General features: G+C 43.0%; 1 protein-coding gene across 3 annotated transcripts in view; it reads left to right on the top strand.

The window, feature by feature from the left end:
- The window catches only part of LOC126424811 (G-protein coupled receptor moody-like), a 120,928-nt gene that overhangs the window by 52,954 nt on the left and 51,407 nt on the right, over positions 1-16,567 (top strand). For all 3 annotated transcript variants that reach the window (XM_050087604.1, XM_050087602.1, XM_050087603.1), the window contains exon 3: positions 1,921-2,074. In XM_050087604.1, the coding sequence (XP_049943561.1) occupies positions 1,921-2,074 (154 nt within the window). The remainder of the gene's footprint in view (positions 1-1,920; positions 2,075-16,567) is intronic.

Genomic DNA, 16,567 nt, shown 5'->3' with positions numbered 1-16,567 from the left:
TCCTGGTTGTCTCTGTGTTCTCGTTTAAGAATAAACTTTATACCCCATGTCTGGCAGAGAGATGCCCCTACAATTTTCGCAGTTACTTCATGCTCCTTTCCTGTAAGTGGGTAATATTGTAGCTAATTTCCAGCCTTCTGGAATATTTTTATTTGTCCAGCTTCTGTTAATATAGTTGTGAAGTCTGTATTTCATTGTGGGAGATGCGTATTGAATCAGATCCGTGCTAGTTACATCACTGTCCAATGTGTTTCTATTTTTTGTCGTACATTTCGCTTCGTCGGAGTCCATTTCTGTTCCGTTCACTGCTATCCCTTTTCGACTCCTCCGCGCACATCATTTTCGTCTGGAGCTTTATTTACATCGTCTCCTGTTGCCCAAAGTTTACGATAGTTGTCCAGCCATTGTGTCTCATTTATCTTCTTTCCACTCAAGATCATTATTTTATAGACAAATTCCTGGAGATCATTTCCTTCTACCTAAATGATATCCCGGCTTTCTTGATTAATTTACCAACATAGTTCTTGAGATTATTTTTACATTCTTCTCTGTTTTCAGTTATCCTGTTGCGTAACAATTTCAAAATCTGCTTCTTTTTCTCCTCTTTGTCAAACTATTTACGTCACCATTCCAATCTTTGTTTTTAACTTTGTCCTAGACCATCTGCAGCTGCCTGCTCTGTTACAGTTTTAATATTTTCCCAGTCCTCCAAATCTCGACTTTCTTGTATTTTATCACACAGTATATCGAGTCTGTTCCCATAATCGTCCTTTCTGGGAATTTATTTTAGTACATATGTTTTCCATTTCCTGTGCTCATGGTTTTAACATGTCCCACTGCCATTAACAAATAATGATCTGCATTCCCCCTCCCCGTCTACTGCCACATCTGTGCATGTTATGTGCAGCTGTTTTCTGATTGCCAAAAAAGTAAACCATCTTATCGACTGTTGTTCTTTTTCAGCCCAGGTCATTCAGTGTATCACCTTACGTCGGAAAAATGTGTTTATTATAAATGAGAAGTCTCGTGGTAATATGCCTTTTCTATTTCTATTTTCCTTTCCACTGCTTCCTATATTACAGAGGGTCTTGGGGGTATAAGTGCAGATATTGTGCTCATTGGTTTCTTAATAGTTTTGTACCCACTTCAGTGTGTTAGTTGTTTTCTTTTTTATATGCGTCCAATACTCACATTATTTACTGTCTGGTCGTAACAGCACTGTTAAGTGGACCACGCCTTTCAGAACAGACAATTGAAGGGCTTATTTCAATAGTGGTACAAGTCCATTGCCTCCACTTTTCTGCCTATAATGCTTTCGAAATTAATGATCCAAACAAACAGAAAGAAAGGTTCATCTCTAGCAAGAAGCCATATGCTTCAATATTTCTGGTATCTCAGCTGCAGATTTTTCAGCGCTCATTTAACTTTAGGACTGTGTATCTCAAAATGAGCAAAAATGGACTTGTACCACTATTGAAATAAGCCCTTCAATTGTTTCCATACTTCAGTACCTAACTTGTTGCCCAGGGAAAATAAATTTCAATGTCTCGCTCTTGCCAAACCTAAAAGCTACTACTCCTGACAGTCTCCTTATAGTCTGCGAATGAAGTAAATACTGATGTAATGCTGTTCAGTCGCCAACAAGGTCATCTCCGGTTGTACCCTGAAGACCCTGTACATTTTCAGCTGGGACGTTTCCAACTCTGGCGCCCATGGTCTCCTACACTTCTGACACAGTCATTTTTATTTTGGGTGTTGACTGTTTCTTGCAACAGGTCGTAGTAGTTCTCCGAATCGGCATCGCACCTTAAACTGCTTAAGATAAATGCCAGGGTGGATACAACCGTTTCCTTCCTCATGCTGTCCTGTAGTGTCGCAGCGGTCTCTAATGAAGTCGTCCTTGCTCGACTGTGCCCGCAGGTGTGTTACGCGCGCATCTTCTACATCGTGCGCAAGACGGCGCTCAAGTCGCGCGGCCCCCGCGGGGGAGGTTCCAGCGTGGCAACCGCCTCCGCCAACAGCGGGGGCGGCACCGCCGCCTCCAGGAAGGCCGACGCCGCCCTCTCCTCCTCCGGTAAGTCGCCCCCACAGTCTCGCATCTACAAGTTTCGAGCCTCAGGCTAACGCTACAGGTGTTCTGATAACAGTGCTCAGTTCTTATTTCTCGCAGACTGAGTTATATTCCAAATGCATATTACACTGAACTGCTGACGCCACTCTTCACATGGCCTCCGTTGCCGATGGAGCTCTCCTGTGTTTGAGTAGCAAAGAAATTTCGTCCAGTCAGTTAAGTAATGCTCTTATTTAAAGTATCTCAGTCGTCACTGCTTTGTTTCACGTAATGCTGCGTTTTGACATAATGTGGGGTAAAGTACAATGACGTGCAGAACTTGAGGACAACGGCAATTTCCGTATGATGTGTCACCACCAAGTTACGCAACTCGATAAAACTTGGGCCATACCCAGAAATAACAGCTACGGCATCGAAGGAAAGATAACTGAAGGAAATACGCAATAAGAATATCAGAAATCATACTTTTATTCTAAGACAATGATCACACTAGGCAGAGAAAGTGAAGTAATATATGCGTGCGTATGATAAACTCCTTCCCTCAAAAATATCTCTCCTTCATACCCCCTCTGTGTTACCACAGATGTGACACTGATCTCATTTCTACTAAGACAGCAGGACACCCCAGATGCCTATTTACTTCCACTGCCGTAAGTTCTAACCAAGTTTCACCAACCAGCAGCCTTCTACAGTTGTCCCCTGCGCAGAAAACAACACAAGTTCGTGAATCAGTTATCTTGAAGCTGTACGAATTTCTTAGTGACCAACTGGTACGATGTGAATAATTAAATGTCCGACTAGTTTGTTTACATGGGACGCCACTCGCTTTTTGTGGGCCGAACCCGAGAAACTGCACAATTTACATTTCACTTTAGAGTCACAAATAATTTTCATTCTAGAACGAAGTAATGAACTGCGTATTTGATCTTCATCTACGTTATTACTCCGCTATTCACAATAAAGTGCCTGGCAGAGGGTTCAATGAACCACCTTCATGCTGTCTCTCTACCGTTCCACTTTCGGACGGCACGCGGGAAAAACGAGCACTTACATTTTTCTGTGCGAGCCCTGATTTCTCTTATTTTATCGCGATAATCATTTCTCCCTATGTAGGTGGGTGCCAACAGAATGTATTCGCAGTCGGAGGAGAAAACTGGTGATTGAAATTTCACGAGAAGATCCCGTCGCAACGAAAAACGCCTTTGTTTTAATGATTGCCACTCCAATTCCCGTATCATGTCTGTGGCACTATCTCCCCTATTTCGCGATAATACAAAAAGAGCTGCCCTTCTTTGTACATTTTCGATGTAATCCGTCACTCCCACCTGATGCGGATCCCACACCGCACAACAATACTCCAGAACAGGGCGGACAAGCGTCGTGCAAGCAGTCTCTTTAGTAGACCTGTTGCACCTTCTAAGTGTTCTGCCAATGAATCGCGGTCTTTGGTTTGCTCTACCCAAAATATTATCTATGTGATCGTTCCAGTTTAGGTTATTTGTAATTGTAATCCCTAAGTCTTTAGTTGAATTTACAGCCTTCAGATTTGTGTGACTTATCGCGTAATCGAAGTTTAGAGGATTTCTTTTAGTACTAAATGTGAATAACTACACACTTATTCGTGGCCAATTGCCGCTTTTCGCACCATACAGATATCTTATCTAAATCATTTTGCAAGTCGTTTTGATCATCTGATGACTTAACAAGACGGTAAATGACAGCATCATCTGCAAACAACCTAAGACGGCTACTCAGATTGTCTCCTATGTCGTTAATATAGATCAGGAACAAAAGAGAGCCTATAACACTTCCTTGGGGAACGCCGGATATTACTTCTGTTTTACTCGATGACTTTCCGTCTATTACCACGAACTGTGACCTTTCTAACAGGAAATCACGAATCCAGTCGCACAACTCAGGCAATACTCCGTAGGCACGCAGTTTGGTTAGATGACACATGCAAGAAACGTTGTCCAAAGCCTTCTGGAAATCTAAAAATGTGGAGTCAATTTGATATCCCCTGTTGTAGTACTCATGAAGTAATGGGTATAAAGAGCTAGTTGTGTTTCACAAGAACGATATTTTCTGAAACTGGACTATGTGTCAATAAATCGTTTTCTTTGAGGTACTTCATAATGTTCGAATACAATATATGTTCCAAAACCCTACCGCAAATCGATGTTAGTGATACAGGCCTGCAATTTTAGATACGGATATTTCTGTGAGTGAGTGGTTGTATATAATTGCTTAATATGGAGCTTTTTTATCAGCATACTCTGGGAGGAACCTGACTGGTACAGAATCTGGACCGGAGGCCTTGCCTTTATTAAGTGAATTTAAGCTGCTTCGTTACTCCGAGGATATCTACTTCTATGTTTGTCATCTTGGCTGATGTTCTTGATTGTAATTCAGGAGTATTTACTTCGTCATCCTTGGTGAAGGAGTTTCGGAAAACCGTGTTTAATAACTCTGCTTTAGTGGCACTGTCATCAGTGACTTCACCGTTGTTATCGCGCAGTGAAGGTATTGATTGCGTCTTGCCACTGGTGTGCTTTATGTATGACCAGAATGTCTTTGGGTTTTCTGTCAGATTTCGAGACAGAATTTCCGTAATAACTATCGCACTGTTCTCAACTACATGTCCAAATAACCATACACTGATAATAAAATCTTAATCCGATGCCGGCCGCGACAGAAAACACGTCTGTCCTCTGGCTGCCGAACCACTTTGCCCGCCATAAGGTTAGCCGCGAACCGAAGCCCACCGAAATGCTTCGTCTGCCTTTTAGTTTAGCTGTTGTTTGTTACTCTGCTGGTTATTAATACTTGAGAAATAATGGAATCACAGTGAGAGATGCTTTACATTGAAATGTAAGTAAATACGCTGTTTAGTTTGTCTAATATTAATAACAGAAGATTAGCATTTTGGCGCGCGACTACCGAACGCAGCAGCCAATCGCGGAGAAGGACCACAATTTCGGCGGTCTTTCTCACGATACCCGTGCCGAACAAGCCATGCGTCATCGGTACCTCACACGATATTACGTCACTGCTGCCTTCTGAACTGCTCTAAGAAGATCTTCTATGTAGTCGAATACGGTGGCTGTAAGCCCAGAAATATTACGCCCTGAAGCCACCGCGATTTATGGTGACCTCCTGGACATTCCAGAAGGCAGTATGTGGTCCTTAATAGGGTTTGTGATCAACGCGGACGCCAGCGCATGCTCTGCAACGTATTCCCATACTGACCAAAAGTTTTGTAAGAGCTACGTTCCTCCAACAGTGCTGTTGGGTAGTCGGTACACGTGGACGTGTCCCAATGCGCATCTCACAAGCGGTCAATGCCCGAGGCAGGATTCGAACCTCCGACCGTAGCAGTCGCGTGGTTCCAGACTGTAGCGCCTAGAACCGCTCTGCCACTCCGGCCGGCGATTTGGAGACAATCTGAGCCGCCGTCTTAGGTTGTTTGCAGATGACGCTGTTGTTTACCGACTTGTAAAGTCATCAGAAGATCAGAACAAATTGCAAAACGATTTACGAAAAACATCTGTATGGTCCAAAAATTGGCAGGAAGTGCATTAATCTTCGGTTACACCATAAATCAGTCAAATCTAAAGGCCGTAAATTCAACTAAATACCTATGAATTACAATTACGAACAACTTAAACTGGAAGGAACACACACAAAACGTTGTGGGGAAGGCTAACAATACTGTAGCAGATCTACTAGACTGCCGACACTACGCTTAGCCGTCCTCATTTGGAGTACTGCTGCGCGGTGTGGGATCCTTACCAGATACGACTGACGGAGTACATCGAGGGAGTTCAAAGAAGGGCAGAACGTTTTGTACTGTCGCGAAACAGAGGACAGAGTGTCACTGAAATGATACAGGATTTGGAGTGAACATAACTAAAACAAAGGCGTTCTTCGTTGCGGCGGAGTCCTCTTACGAAATTTCAATCACCAATTTTCTCCTCCGAATGCCAAAATGTTTTGTTGGCGCTGACCTACATAGCGAGAAACGATCATCATAATAAAATAAGGGAAATCAGAGTTCGCACGGAAAGGGGTAAGTGTTCGTTTCTCCCGCGCACTGTACGAGATTCGAATAAGAGAGTATTACTCTGATGGTGGTTCGATGAATCCTCTGCCAGGCATTTAAATGTGATTTGCAGAGTATTCATGTAGATGTAGAAATATCCTCTCGTTCCAAGAACTCCATCCCCGGAGTGGCTGATTCCCATCCATAAAAATGAAGTCACGGCCGAATGCAGCCCTGGAATGACGCACTTGCGGAAGCAGTACAGTGTCACAATAACATTGACCTGTCAGTGTACCGCGTTCAAAGACAGTACGCCCACGCAACTATGTGCCTCCCCATCCCATAACACGTGGACCTCCGGAACGGTCATGTTCGGTAATGCTGGGCGTACTCTCACTGGCGGTAGGCGAAAACACAAAACGGACCCAGGACCATAACCGAACACTGCAGTTTTGGCGGTCCTGCTGTTACGGTGTGGGGAAGCACAATATTGTGTGGGCGTACTGACACGGTACACTCAGCGGTCAATGTTCCTCTGTTGGAGGAATGAAACCCCCATACCTGTCTTCTATCGCGTTGCAAGGCATGTTTGCCTGTGGCGATCTCACACGCTACTGAGAACCATGTCCTGGAGGCCATCATAAATGACGGTAACTAGGCTGTAATTATTGACTTTCAATAAAAGTGTCGTCCATGTTCGGCCCATTGCGTATTTCCTTCTGTTGCCTTCCGTACAATACTGTAGCAGTTCTGTCTATGTATGGTCCTAGTTTCATCGAGCTATGCCAACGTTACTGTCGTCCTAAAGTTTTGCACGCCAATGTATTTGTGTGATGTAGCGTTATGTTGTCGACGATAAATAAGACAGACAAAAAAAGTGTTTGTAAACTCTTGATATGTGGCGTTAGAAATAATGTTGAAGATTAGATAAGCGGTAGAGCGGATAAGTAATGAAGAGGTACCGAATTTAGTGGGGAGAGGAGAAATTTGTGGCTCAGTTTGACTAAGGACAGGGTAACTTGGAGAGCCGTAGCAAAGAAATTGCGGCAGAAGACCACAACAATATGCACTGAAGCGCCAAAGAAACTGGTATAGGCAAGCGTAACCGAATACAGTGATATGTAAACAGGCAGAATATGGAACTGCGGTCGGAAACGCCTGTATAAGACAACAAGTGACTGGTGTGTAGTTGTTAGATCGGTTAGCGCAGCTACAACGGCAGGTTATTAATTAAGGCATTTTGGTGTTGTAGTCGGCGCACGAGCGATGGGACACAGCATCTCCGAGGTAGCGACGTGGGGACTTTGCCGTACGACCATTTCACGAGTGTACCGTGAATGCCAGGACTCCGGTAAACATCAAATCTCCGACATCACTGCGGCCGGAAAAAGATCCTGCAACAACCGACGACGACTGAAGAGAATCGTTCAACGTGACAAAGGTGCAACCCTTCCGCAAATGGCTGCAGATTTCAATGCTGGGCCATCAAAAAGTGTCAGCGTGCGAACCATTCAACGAAACATCATCGTTATGGGCTTTCGGAACCGAAGACCCACTCGTGTGTCCTTGATGACTGCACGACACAAAGCTTTACACCTCGCCTGAGCCCGTCAACACTGACATTGGGCTGTTGATGACAGCAAACATGTTGAATTGTCTGACGAGTCTCGTTGCAAATTGTATCGAGCGCATGGACGTCATGAATCCATGGACCGTGCAAGTCAGCAGGGGACTGTTCTAGCTGGTGGAGGCTCTGTAATGGCGTGGGGCGCGTGCAGTTGGGGTGACATGGGTCACCTGATGCGTCTAGGTACGACTTTGACAGGTGACACGTACGTAAGCTTAAACTGCATCCATTCATGTCCGTTGTTCATTCCGACGGACTTCAGCAATTCCAGCAGGACAATGCGACACCCCACATCTCCAGACTTGCTACACAGTGGCTCCAGTTTAAACACTTCCGCTGGCCACCGGACTCCCCAGACATGAATATATCTGGGACGCCTTGCGACGTGTTGTTCAGAAGGGATCTCTACCTCCTCGTACTCTTACGGATTTATGGGCAGCCGTGTACTTCAGACATGTTGAGTCCATGCCACGTCGTGTTGCGGCACATTTGCGTGCTCGCGGGGGCCCTACACGATATTAGGCAGGTCTACCAGTTTCTTTGGCTCTTCAGTGTCCATAACGTATTGTTGATAACTTCCAGTCGAAACCTATCCTGGTCGATCATTACAAATGTTTCTGCAAGCCTTCTTTAATTCATAATTCGGTAGTTTTCAGAAGGCGTCAGATATTGTTTTAGTTGTAAAACGAATAAATCGTTGTCTTGGTCATGTAATACCAAAAATAAGAGGGCGAAGAGTTCATTAAGATACCAAATTTGGTATGTAGGATACCCACAACTGAGACGCAAGATTAAGTAAATTAAAAAGATCGGTTTCAGTTGTACTAATGATTATTCAAACCAGACTTGGTTTAAATAAACTTTAGTACAACTGAGGCGGATCTCCTTAAATCAATCAATCAGTTCTCTAAGGACTGCCTTCAACTAGCTGAGTGAATTTCAAGTTATTTCTGCGCATGCGACCACTTGGTGGCGCAATATTTAGCCACAGCAGCAGGTTACCGTGACGGTAACGGTTTAGTGGACGTGAGTGTTTGTTACTGAATGATATATAATGCCACACTGATCAACACCATCTGCATAAGTAACTGAAACTTGGCAGTACTTTACGCTACTGATGCAAAAGAACTTAGTTCCATTTGAAATCGTAGTGGAAAGCTGTTAACACGACGGGAAACTACTTACGTGAATTCCAATGTAGCCATACTTGGCTCCACCAGTGCATAAAAATATCGATTCCTGTGCCACAGAAATTGTACGAGGGTCAGTCAAAAAGTAATGCCTCCTATTTCTTTTTCTACGTTTAATTGTCAGGAAATTTAAATGCAATTACATAGGTTGAAAACCACAACATTGAGGATCATTTTGTCATTTTTCAATGTAATCTCCGCCCATCTCTACAGTTTTGGTCCATCTTTGAACAAGGGCATGTATCCCAGCACGGTAAAAATCACAGCTCTGCTTCCTAAGCCATTGACGCACGGATGTTTTGACGGCCTCCTCATCTTCAAAATGAATCCCACGATGAGCTTCTTTTAGTGGCCCGAACAGATGGAAGTCTGATGGTGCCAGGTCAGGGCTGTATGGGGGATGAGGCAAAACTTCCCATTCAATTTTGACAATCTCGTCAGAGGTGTGACGACTGGTGTGTGGTCTTGCATTGTCATGCAAAAGAAGAACATCTGCCATTGATTTTGTTGGGCGAACTCGCTGAAGACGTGCTTTAAGTTTGTTGAGGGTTGTGACGTATTGAACAGAATTTATTGTGCATCCCTGCTCCAAAAAATCAACCAGAATCACACCCTCTGTATCCCAGAAAACTGTTGCCATAACGTTCCCTGCCGATCGCACAGTTTTGAATTTTTTCTTCCTCGGCGAGCTTGTGTGACGCCACTCCATTGACTGCCTCTTTGATTCGGGTTCAAAAAAATGCACCCATGTTTCGTCCCCGGTCACAATTTTTTTCAGAAACTCATCTCCCTCCAAACGGAAGCGCTGCAAGTGTTGGGAGGCTATTGTTTTCCTTGCCTCTTTATTCTGATCGGTTAACATTCTTGGAACCCACCGTGCACAAACTTTTGAGTACCCCAATTGTTTAATAATCGTGATCACACTGCCTTTACTAAGAGAAATAATGCGGCACACTTCATCTGCAGTCACCCGACGGTCACCACGAATGATGTCATCAACTTGCTGAATGTTGTGTGGAGTCACTGCACTCACCGGCCTGCCGCTCCGCTTTTCGTCAGTCAACGGTGTTTGCCCTTCAGCTTCCTTACATCGACGAACCCATCGTCTAACAGTGCTGACATCCACTGTCACAACACCATACACCTTCTTCAGTCTTTCATGAATGCGTATGGGCGTTTCACCTTCTGCATTCAAGAATTCAATCACACAACGCTGTCTCAAACGAACATCGATGTCGGCCATCTTACAAACTTCTGCTGTGCTGCCACCTGTTGACACAGAAAGTTACTACTGCAGTGGATTGCAGAAGAAGGTTTGAGGAATGGCGCCAAATTCAAATTTTTCACTTAACTTAATTTCTTTAAGTAGAAAAAAAATGGGAGGCATTACTTTTTGACCGACCCTCGTAGTAGTTTGCAATTACTGGCTGCTAAATAGGTAGAGTTGGCACAGTCTTGCAAATATATCGCAACAAAAAATTTCGATTGTGTAATAAGCAGGATATCGAAATACTTTATCAAAATTACTGTCTACAGAATGAAGTTTGTTCACAAGACGTCTTGGTACATACCCTTTGAATCACTTTCACAGTTCAGACATTTCGAAATGGTGGGAACTGGAATGTAAATTCACATAGATTTATCGGTGTGTATTTTGGTTGCTACAATATACAGTGACATGGGTTTTACATATGTCAAGTCAGCCTACATTTGACGCAAAAATGGTCACAATACAAGTACAGCTGAATTCAGTTGAAAATGGGGGCCAGAGAGATAACAGAGACAGTTTACCTAACTACTGATGCTGTTCGCACCAAACTGCAGATGTAAAAGCTTGCTTGCACTAAGCAGCACACGTGGATACCACACTCATATATGCAGAAGAGTATGTAAATGTGCAAACGAATTTCCTCAAAAGTGCACCCGTGCAGACAGATTTCTACAAAAGTGCACACATGCAAACGAATCCCCACAAAAGAGCACATGTGCAGCACTCAGCTCCAACATGCGTCTGAGAAGAACGGTCCGCCACCAGGTTTCGACGAAACGACGACGACAACAGGTGGTGGCGGATGCGGCAGCAGCAGCGGGGGCGGCGGGGGCCGGAGGCCTTCGGTGCGGGGGCGGGCCGCCTCCCGCGACGACTCTGGCGTTGCTGCTGTTCCCGGTACGTCTGTAGAAGACCCCCCACCCCAAACCCAGCACAACTCTGCGAGAGTGAATTCTGCAGCATGAGGCGGCAGTTAGAAAAGAAACCAGCGAAGCTCGATGATACATGTAGCGAAATATTAGAAAACCTTGCACGCTCTCGCCAGCTTTGCATCCTGTAGCATTCATCACTATAGTTTAGGGTGACCAGATTTTCCACGTGAAAAAAGGGACATTTGCGGTAAAAAAAGTGACACTAGAGGAAAAGAAAATATTCTGCATCACCTTAGTAAAATAAATAAAAACTAAACTTTGTACACATAGAAAAGCATGTATTTTAACAAGACACTTTAAAACATGCAGTGCCGTTACAAGCATCACGTAATAATTCATCGTTTTTCCAAGAACTGATTATAGTTCAAAATACTGAGAAACTGATAGAATGATTTCTAACAAATGAACACTAATGTAGACGCCAAAAATCCGTCGACCGTTTAGCTATTGTATCAGGAACACTAGTACTAACTTTGTAATTATCAGAACACCTAATATCTTACAAACACTTTGAATTGGCTAATAGCAGGTGTTAAAATGGTTTTTCTCGTCAATCCAAAGGGAATTCAAATTCAGAATACCCTTTGCACAGCAGTATTTGTGCCTGGTACAGCAAGAGGAGAAGTCGCCAGCGTCTCTATACAAGAAGTACCTGTGCTTTTAAGTGTATGGAATGCATCACACCATCTCTTATCTGTCTCCAAATTAACTTTATCCCATTCGGCAAGTTTCTTGGAACCAGTGTTGTTCACGCATTCTATACCATCAAACAGTACATCTTCATCCATCTGAAATTTCAGACCACGAAACAAAATTTTCATTTTTTCAAATGGAGAAGTCAACTTTTTAGGAAAGTCACAACAGTGTCATGAAATAAATTGGTAATCGTTTTGTATTTTGACTGAGTGAAAAAGCCTACCTTTTCCAAGTTGTTGTTGTGGTCTTCAGTCCTGAGACTGGTTTGATGCAGCTCTCCATGCTACTCTATCCTGTGCAAGCTTTTTCATCTCCCAGTACCTACTGCAACCTACATCCTTCTGAATCTGCTTAGTGTATTCATCTCGTGGTCTCCCTCTACGATTTTTACCCTCCAATACTAATTTGGTGATCCCTTGATGCCTCAGAACATGCCCTACCAACCGATCCCTTCTTCTGGTCAAGTTGTGCCACAAACTTCTCTTCTCCCCAATCCTATTCAATGCTTCCTCATTAGTTACATGATCTACCCATCTAATCTTCAGCATTCTTCTGTAGCACCACATTTCGAAAGCTTCTATTCTCTTCTTGTCTAAACTATTTATCGTCCATGTTTCACTTCCATACATGGCTACACTCCATACGAATACTTTCAGAAATGACTTCCTGACACTTAAATCAATACTGGATGTTAACAAATTTCTCTTCTTCAGAAACGCTTTCCTTGCCATTGCCAGTCTACATTTTATATCCTCTCTACTTCGACCATCATCAGTTATTTTGCTCCCCAAATAGCAAAACTCCTTTACTACTTTAAGTGCCTCATTTCCTAATCTAATTCCCTCAGCATCACCCGACTTAATTAGACTACATTCCATTATCCTTGTTTTGCTTTTGTTGATGTTCATCTTATATCCTCCTTTCAAGACACTGTCCATTCCATTCAACTGCTCTTCCAAGTCCTTTGCTGTCTCTGACAGAATTACAATGTCATCGGCGAACCTCAAAGTTTTTATTTCTTCTCCATGAATTTTAATACCTACTCCGAATTTTTCTTTTGTTTCCTTTACTGCTTGCTCAATATACAGATTGAACAACATCGGGGAGAGGCTACAACCCTGTCTTACTCCCTTCCCAACCACTGCTTCCCTTTCATGTCCCTCGACTCTTATAACTGCCATCTGGTTTCTGTACAAATTGTAAATAGCCTTTCGCTCCCTGTATTTTACCCCTGCCACCTTTAGAATTTGAAAGAGAGTATTCCAGTCAACATTGTCAAAAGCTTTCTCTAAGTCTACAAATGCTAGAAACGTAGGTTTGCCTTTCCTTAATCTTTCTTCTAAGATAAGTCGTAAGGTCAGTATTGCCTCACGTGTTCCAGTGTTTCTACGGAATCCAAACTGATCTTCCCCGAGGTTGGCTTCTACTAGTTTTTCCATTCGTCTGTAAAGAATTCGTGTTAGTATTTTGCAGCTGTGACTTATTAAGCTGATAGTTCGGTAATTTTCACATCTGTCAACACCTGCTTTCTTTGGGATTGGAATTATTATATTCTTCTTGAAGTCTGAGGGTATTTCGCCTGTTTCATACATCTTGCTCACCAGATGGTGGAGTTTTGTCAGGACTGGCTCTCCCAAGGCCGTCAGTAGTTCCAATGGAATATTGTCTACTCCGGGGGCCTTGTTTCGACTCAGGTCTTTCAGTGCTCTGTCAAACTCTTCACGCAGTATCGTATCTCCCATTTCATCTTCATCTACATCCTCTTCCATTTCCATAATATTGTACTCAAGTACATCGCCCTTGTATAGACCCTCTATATACTCCTTCCACCTTTCTGCTTTCCCTTCTTTGCTTAGCACTGGGTTTCCATCTGAGCTCTTGATATTCATACAAGTCGTTCTCTTATCTCCAAAGGTCTCTTTAATTTTCCTGTAGGCGGTATCTATCTTACCCCTAGTGAGATAGGCCTCTACATCCTTACATTTGTCCTCTAGCCATCCCTGCTTAGCCATTTTGCACTTCCTGCCGATCTCATTTTTGAGACGTTTGTATTCCTTTTTGCCTGTTTCACTTACTGCATTTTTATATTTTCTCCTTTCATCAATTAAATTCAATATTTCTTCTGTTACCCAAGGATTTCTACTAGCCCTCGTCTTTTTACCTACTTGATCCTCTGCTGCCTTCACTACTTCATCCCTCAAAGCTACCCATTCTTCTTCTACTGTACTTATTTCCCCCATTCCTGTCAATTGCTCCCTTATGCTCTCCCTGAATCTCTGTACAACCTCTGGTTCTTTTAGTTTATCCAGGTCCCATCTCCTTAAATTCCCACCTTTTTGCAGTTTCTTCAGTTTTAATCTACAGGTCATAACCAATAGATTGTGGTCAGAATCCACATCTGCCCCTGGAAATGTCTTACAATTTAAAACCTGGTTCCTAAATCTCTGTCTTACCATTATATAATCTATCTGATACCTTTTAGTATCTCCAGGGTTCCTCCATGTATACAACCTTCTTTCATGATTCTTAAACCAAGTGTTAGTTATGATTATGTTGTGCTCTGTGCAAAATTCTACCAGGCGGCTTCCTCTTTCATTTCTGTCCCCCAATCCATATTCACCTACTATGTTTCCTTCTCTCCCTTTTCCTACACTCGAATTCCAGTCACCCATGACTATTAAATTTTCGTCTCCCTTCACAATCTGAATAATTTCTTTTATTTCATCATACATTTCTTCAATTTCTTCGTCATCTGCAGAGCTAGTTGGCATATAAACTTGTACTACTGTAGTAGGTGTGGGCTTCGTATCTATCTTGGCCACAATAATGCGTTCACTATGCTGTTTGTAGTAGCTTACCCGCATTCCTATTTTTTCCAAGTTAATTATGTAAATTTCTGTTACGGATTTTTTTTTCTTTAAGTAACTCCTCGGCTTATTCTGTAGCTGAAATCGTGGTTCGCTCCAACTTTTGGATTGAATTTGAAAACATTTTCAATTGGGTTTGTATGAAACGAAGCCAAAAAAGTGACTGCGTGTTCTCAAAAAACTGTTTCAGTGATGCAGAACACTTATCCTGATATAGAAAATAAAAATTCAAAGGTTCATACATATCAGTAACTCTTGTAATTCCTGGCAACAATGACAGTTACCTAGTTCTAATATTACCTTACACGCACAGTGTAAATGTAAAAATATTTCAATATTTTATTCACTGCTTTTTTTCTATGTCACTAGTTTGAACTCCATTGTGTACCACATGGGTGGCGCAACCGACGCCTTCAATGTTCAATTTATTCCTCCACTCTTGTAGCCACCAAAGTTGGTATTACAGTTACTGCATAAAATACGACAATCTTGTCAAATGCTATCAAATATATTTTGTATTTTTAAAATATCCAGAATATAGCTAGCTTTTCTGCACCAATGTTCTGAAGACAGATTATTTTGCACTGAACACCTTTGGTAGCAATGAAATTCCTAGGCAGAGACAGCACTAGCTTTAAACCTTCATGATTTGGTGGATCAACCATCACAGACACTTATTTAGTATCTTTAAATTCTGACAACTTCATGCACTGCTGGCTCTGAGCACTATGCGACTTAACTTCTGAGGTCATCAATCGCCCAGAACTTAGAACTAATTAAACATAACTAACCTAAGGACATCACACACATCCATGCCCGAGGCAGGATTCGAACCTGCGACCGTAGCGGTCGCTCGGCTCCAGACTGTAGCGCCTAGAACCGCACGGCCACTCCGGCCGGCTCATGCACTGCGTACGGCGACAAAACGTTCACTAAAATCGAATCGCATTCTGTCCTATAACTTGTGGATTTCTCCTCAAATAGGTCTCCAATGAGCAGATCCCACAGCCCATTGAATGGAAAGAATGACTGTGTTTTACAAACCACGCTCCCCCTGCAGCGATACGTTTTTCTTCCTCTGTTTGTAGTTTGTTCGTGTTTACAAAGGAAGTGAAACTGCGAACAGGTGCTTCTTTTTCTTTATGTGGTGCGATGTATCGACACATCCTCGATGTTCAATGGAAAAAAACTGAACAACACAATGTACCTTCTACCTTCGTTCTCGTGGTTTCCTTCAAGAAAGGGAGCTTTTGTTTCATGGTTTTCGAAAAAACAATACTTTCTTTCCCGATAATAACGGACACGATTCAGTTTCACACACAGCAAAGAACAGTCAGTGGAAGCATTACAGCAAGCTTGCCAAACCCAGTGTTGAAACTGACGCCCACTTCTCACTGTTGTCTGCAACAGTCCGAAGACATCGTGTCGGTTGCAGATTTATGTCATCTAACTGTGTGACTACAAATACGATTGAACGTTGATAGCCCCAAACGTTCTTTAACGAAAACTTGTAATACCCGTCCGTGATTTCTTCAGTAGCAAATATCGATATGAACTGCGAAGCTCGTGCGTAACCATGACACCGAGCATGTCCAGCCGGCCGAAGTGGCCGTGCGGTTAAAGGCGCTGCAGTCTGGAACCGCAAGACCGTTACGGTCGCAGGTTCGAATCCTGCCTCGGGCATGGCTGTTTGTGATGTCCTTAGGTTAGTTAGGTTTAACTAGTTCTAAGTTCTAGGGGACTAATGACCTCAGCAGTTGAGTCCCATAGTGCTCAGAGCCATTTGAACCATTTTGAGCATGTCCACGGAAAAATCTTCTGTTTACAGCTCTTCTCATCCCGTGAGCAAAATATGCTTCTTTATTCCATCTT

Source organism: Schistocerca serialis, chromosome 10, assembly GCF_023864345.2.
Source record: "Schistocerca serialis cubense isolate TAMUIC-IGC-003099 chromosome 10, iqSchSeri2.2, whole genome shotgun sequence".
NCBI lineage: Eukaryota > Metazoa > Arthropoda > Insecta > Orthoptera > Acrididae > Schistocerca > Schistocerca serialis.
Note: the sequence above shows the minus strand (reverse complement) of the source record. Positions and strands in the feature narration are given on the sequence as shown.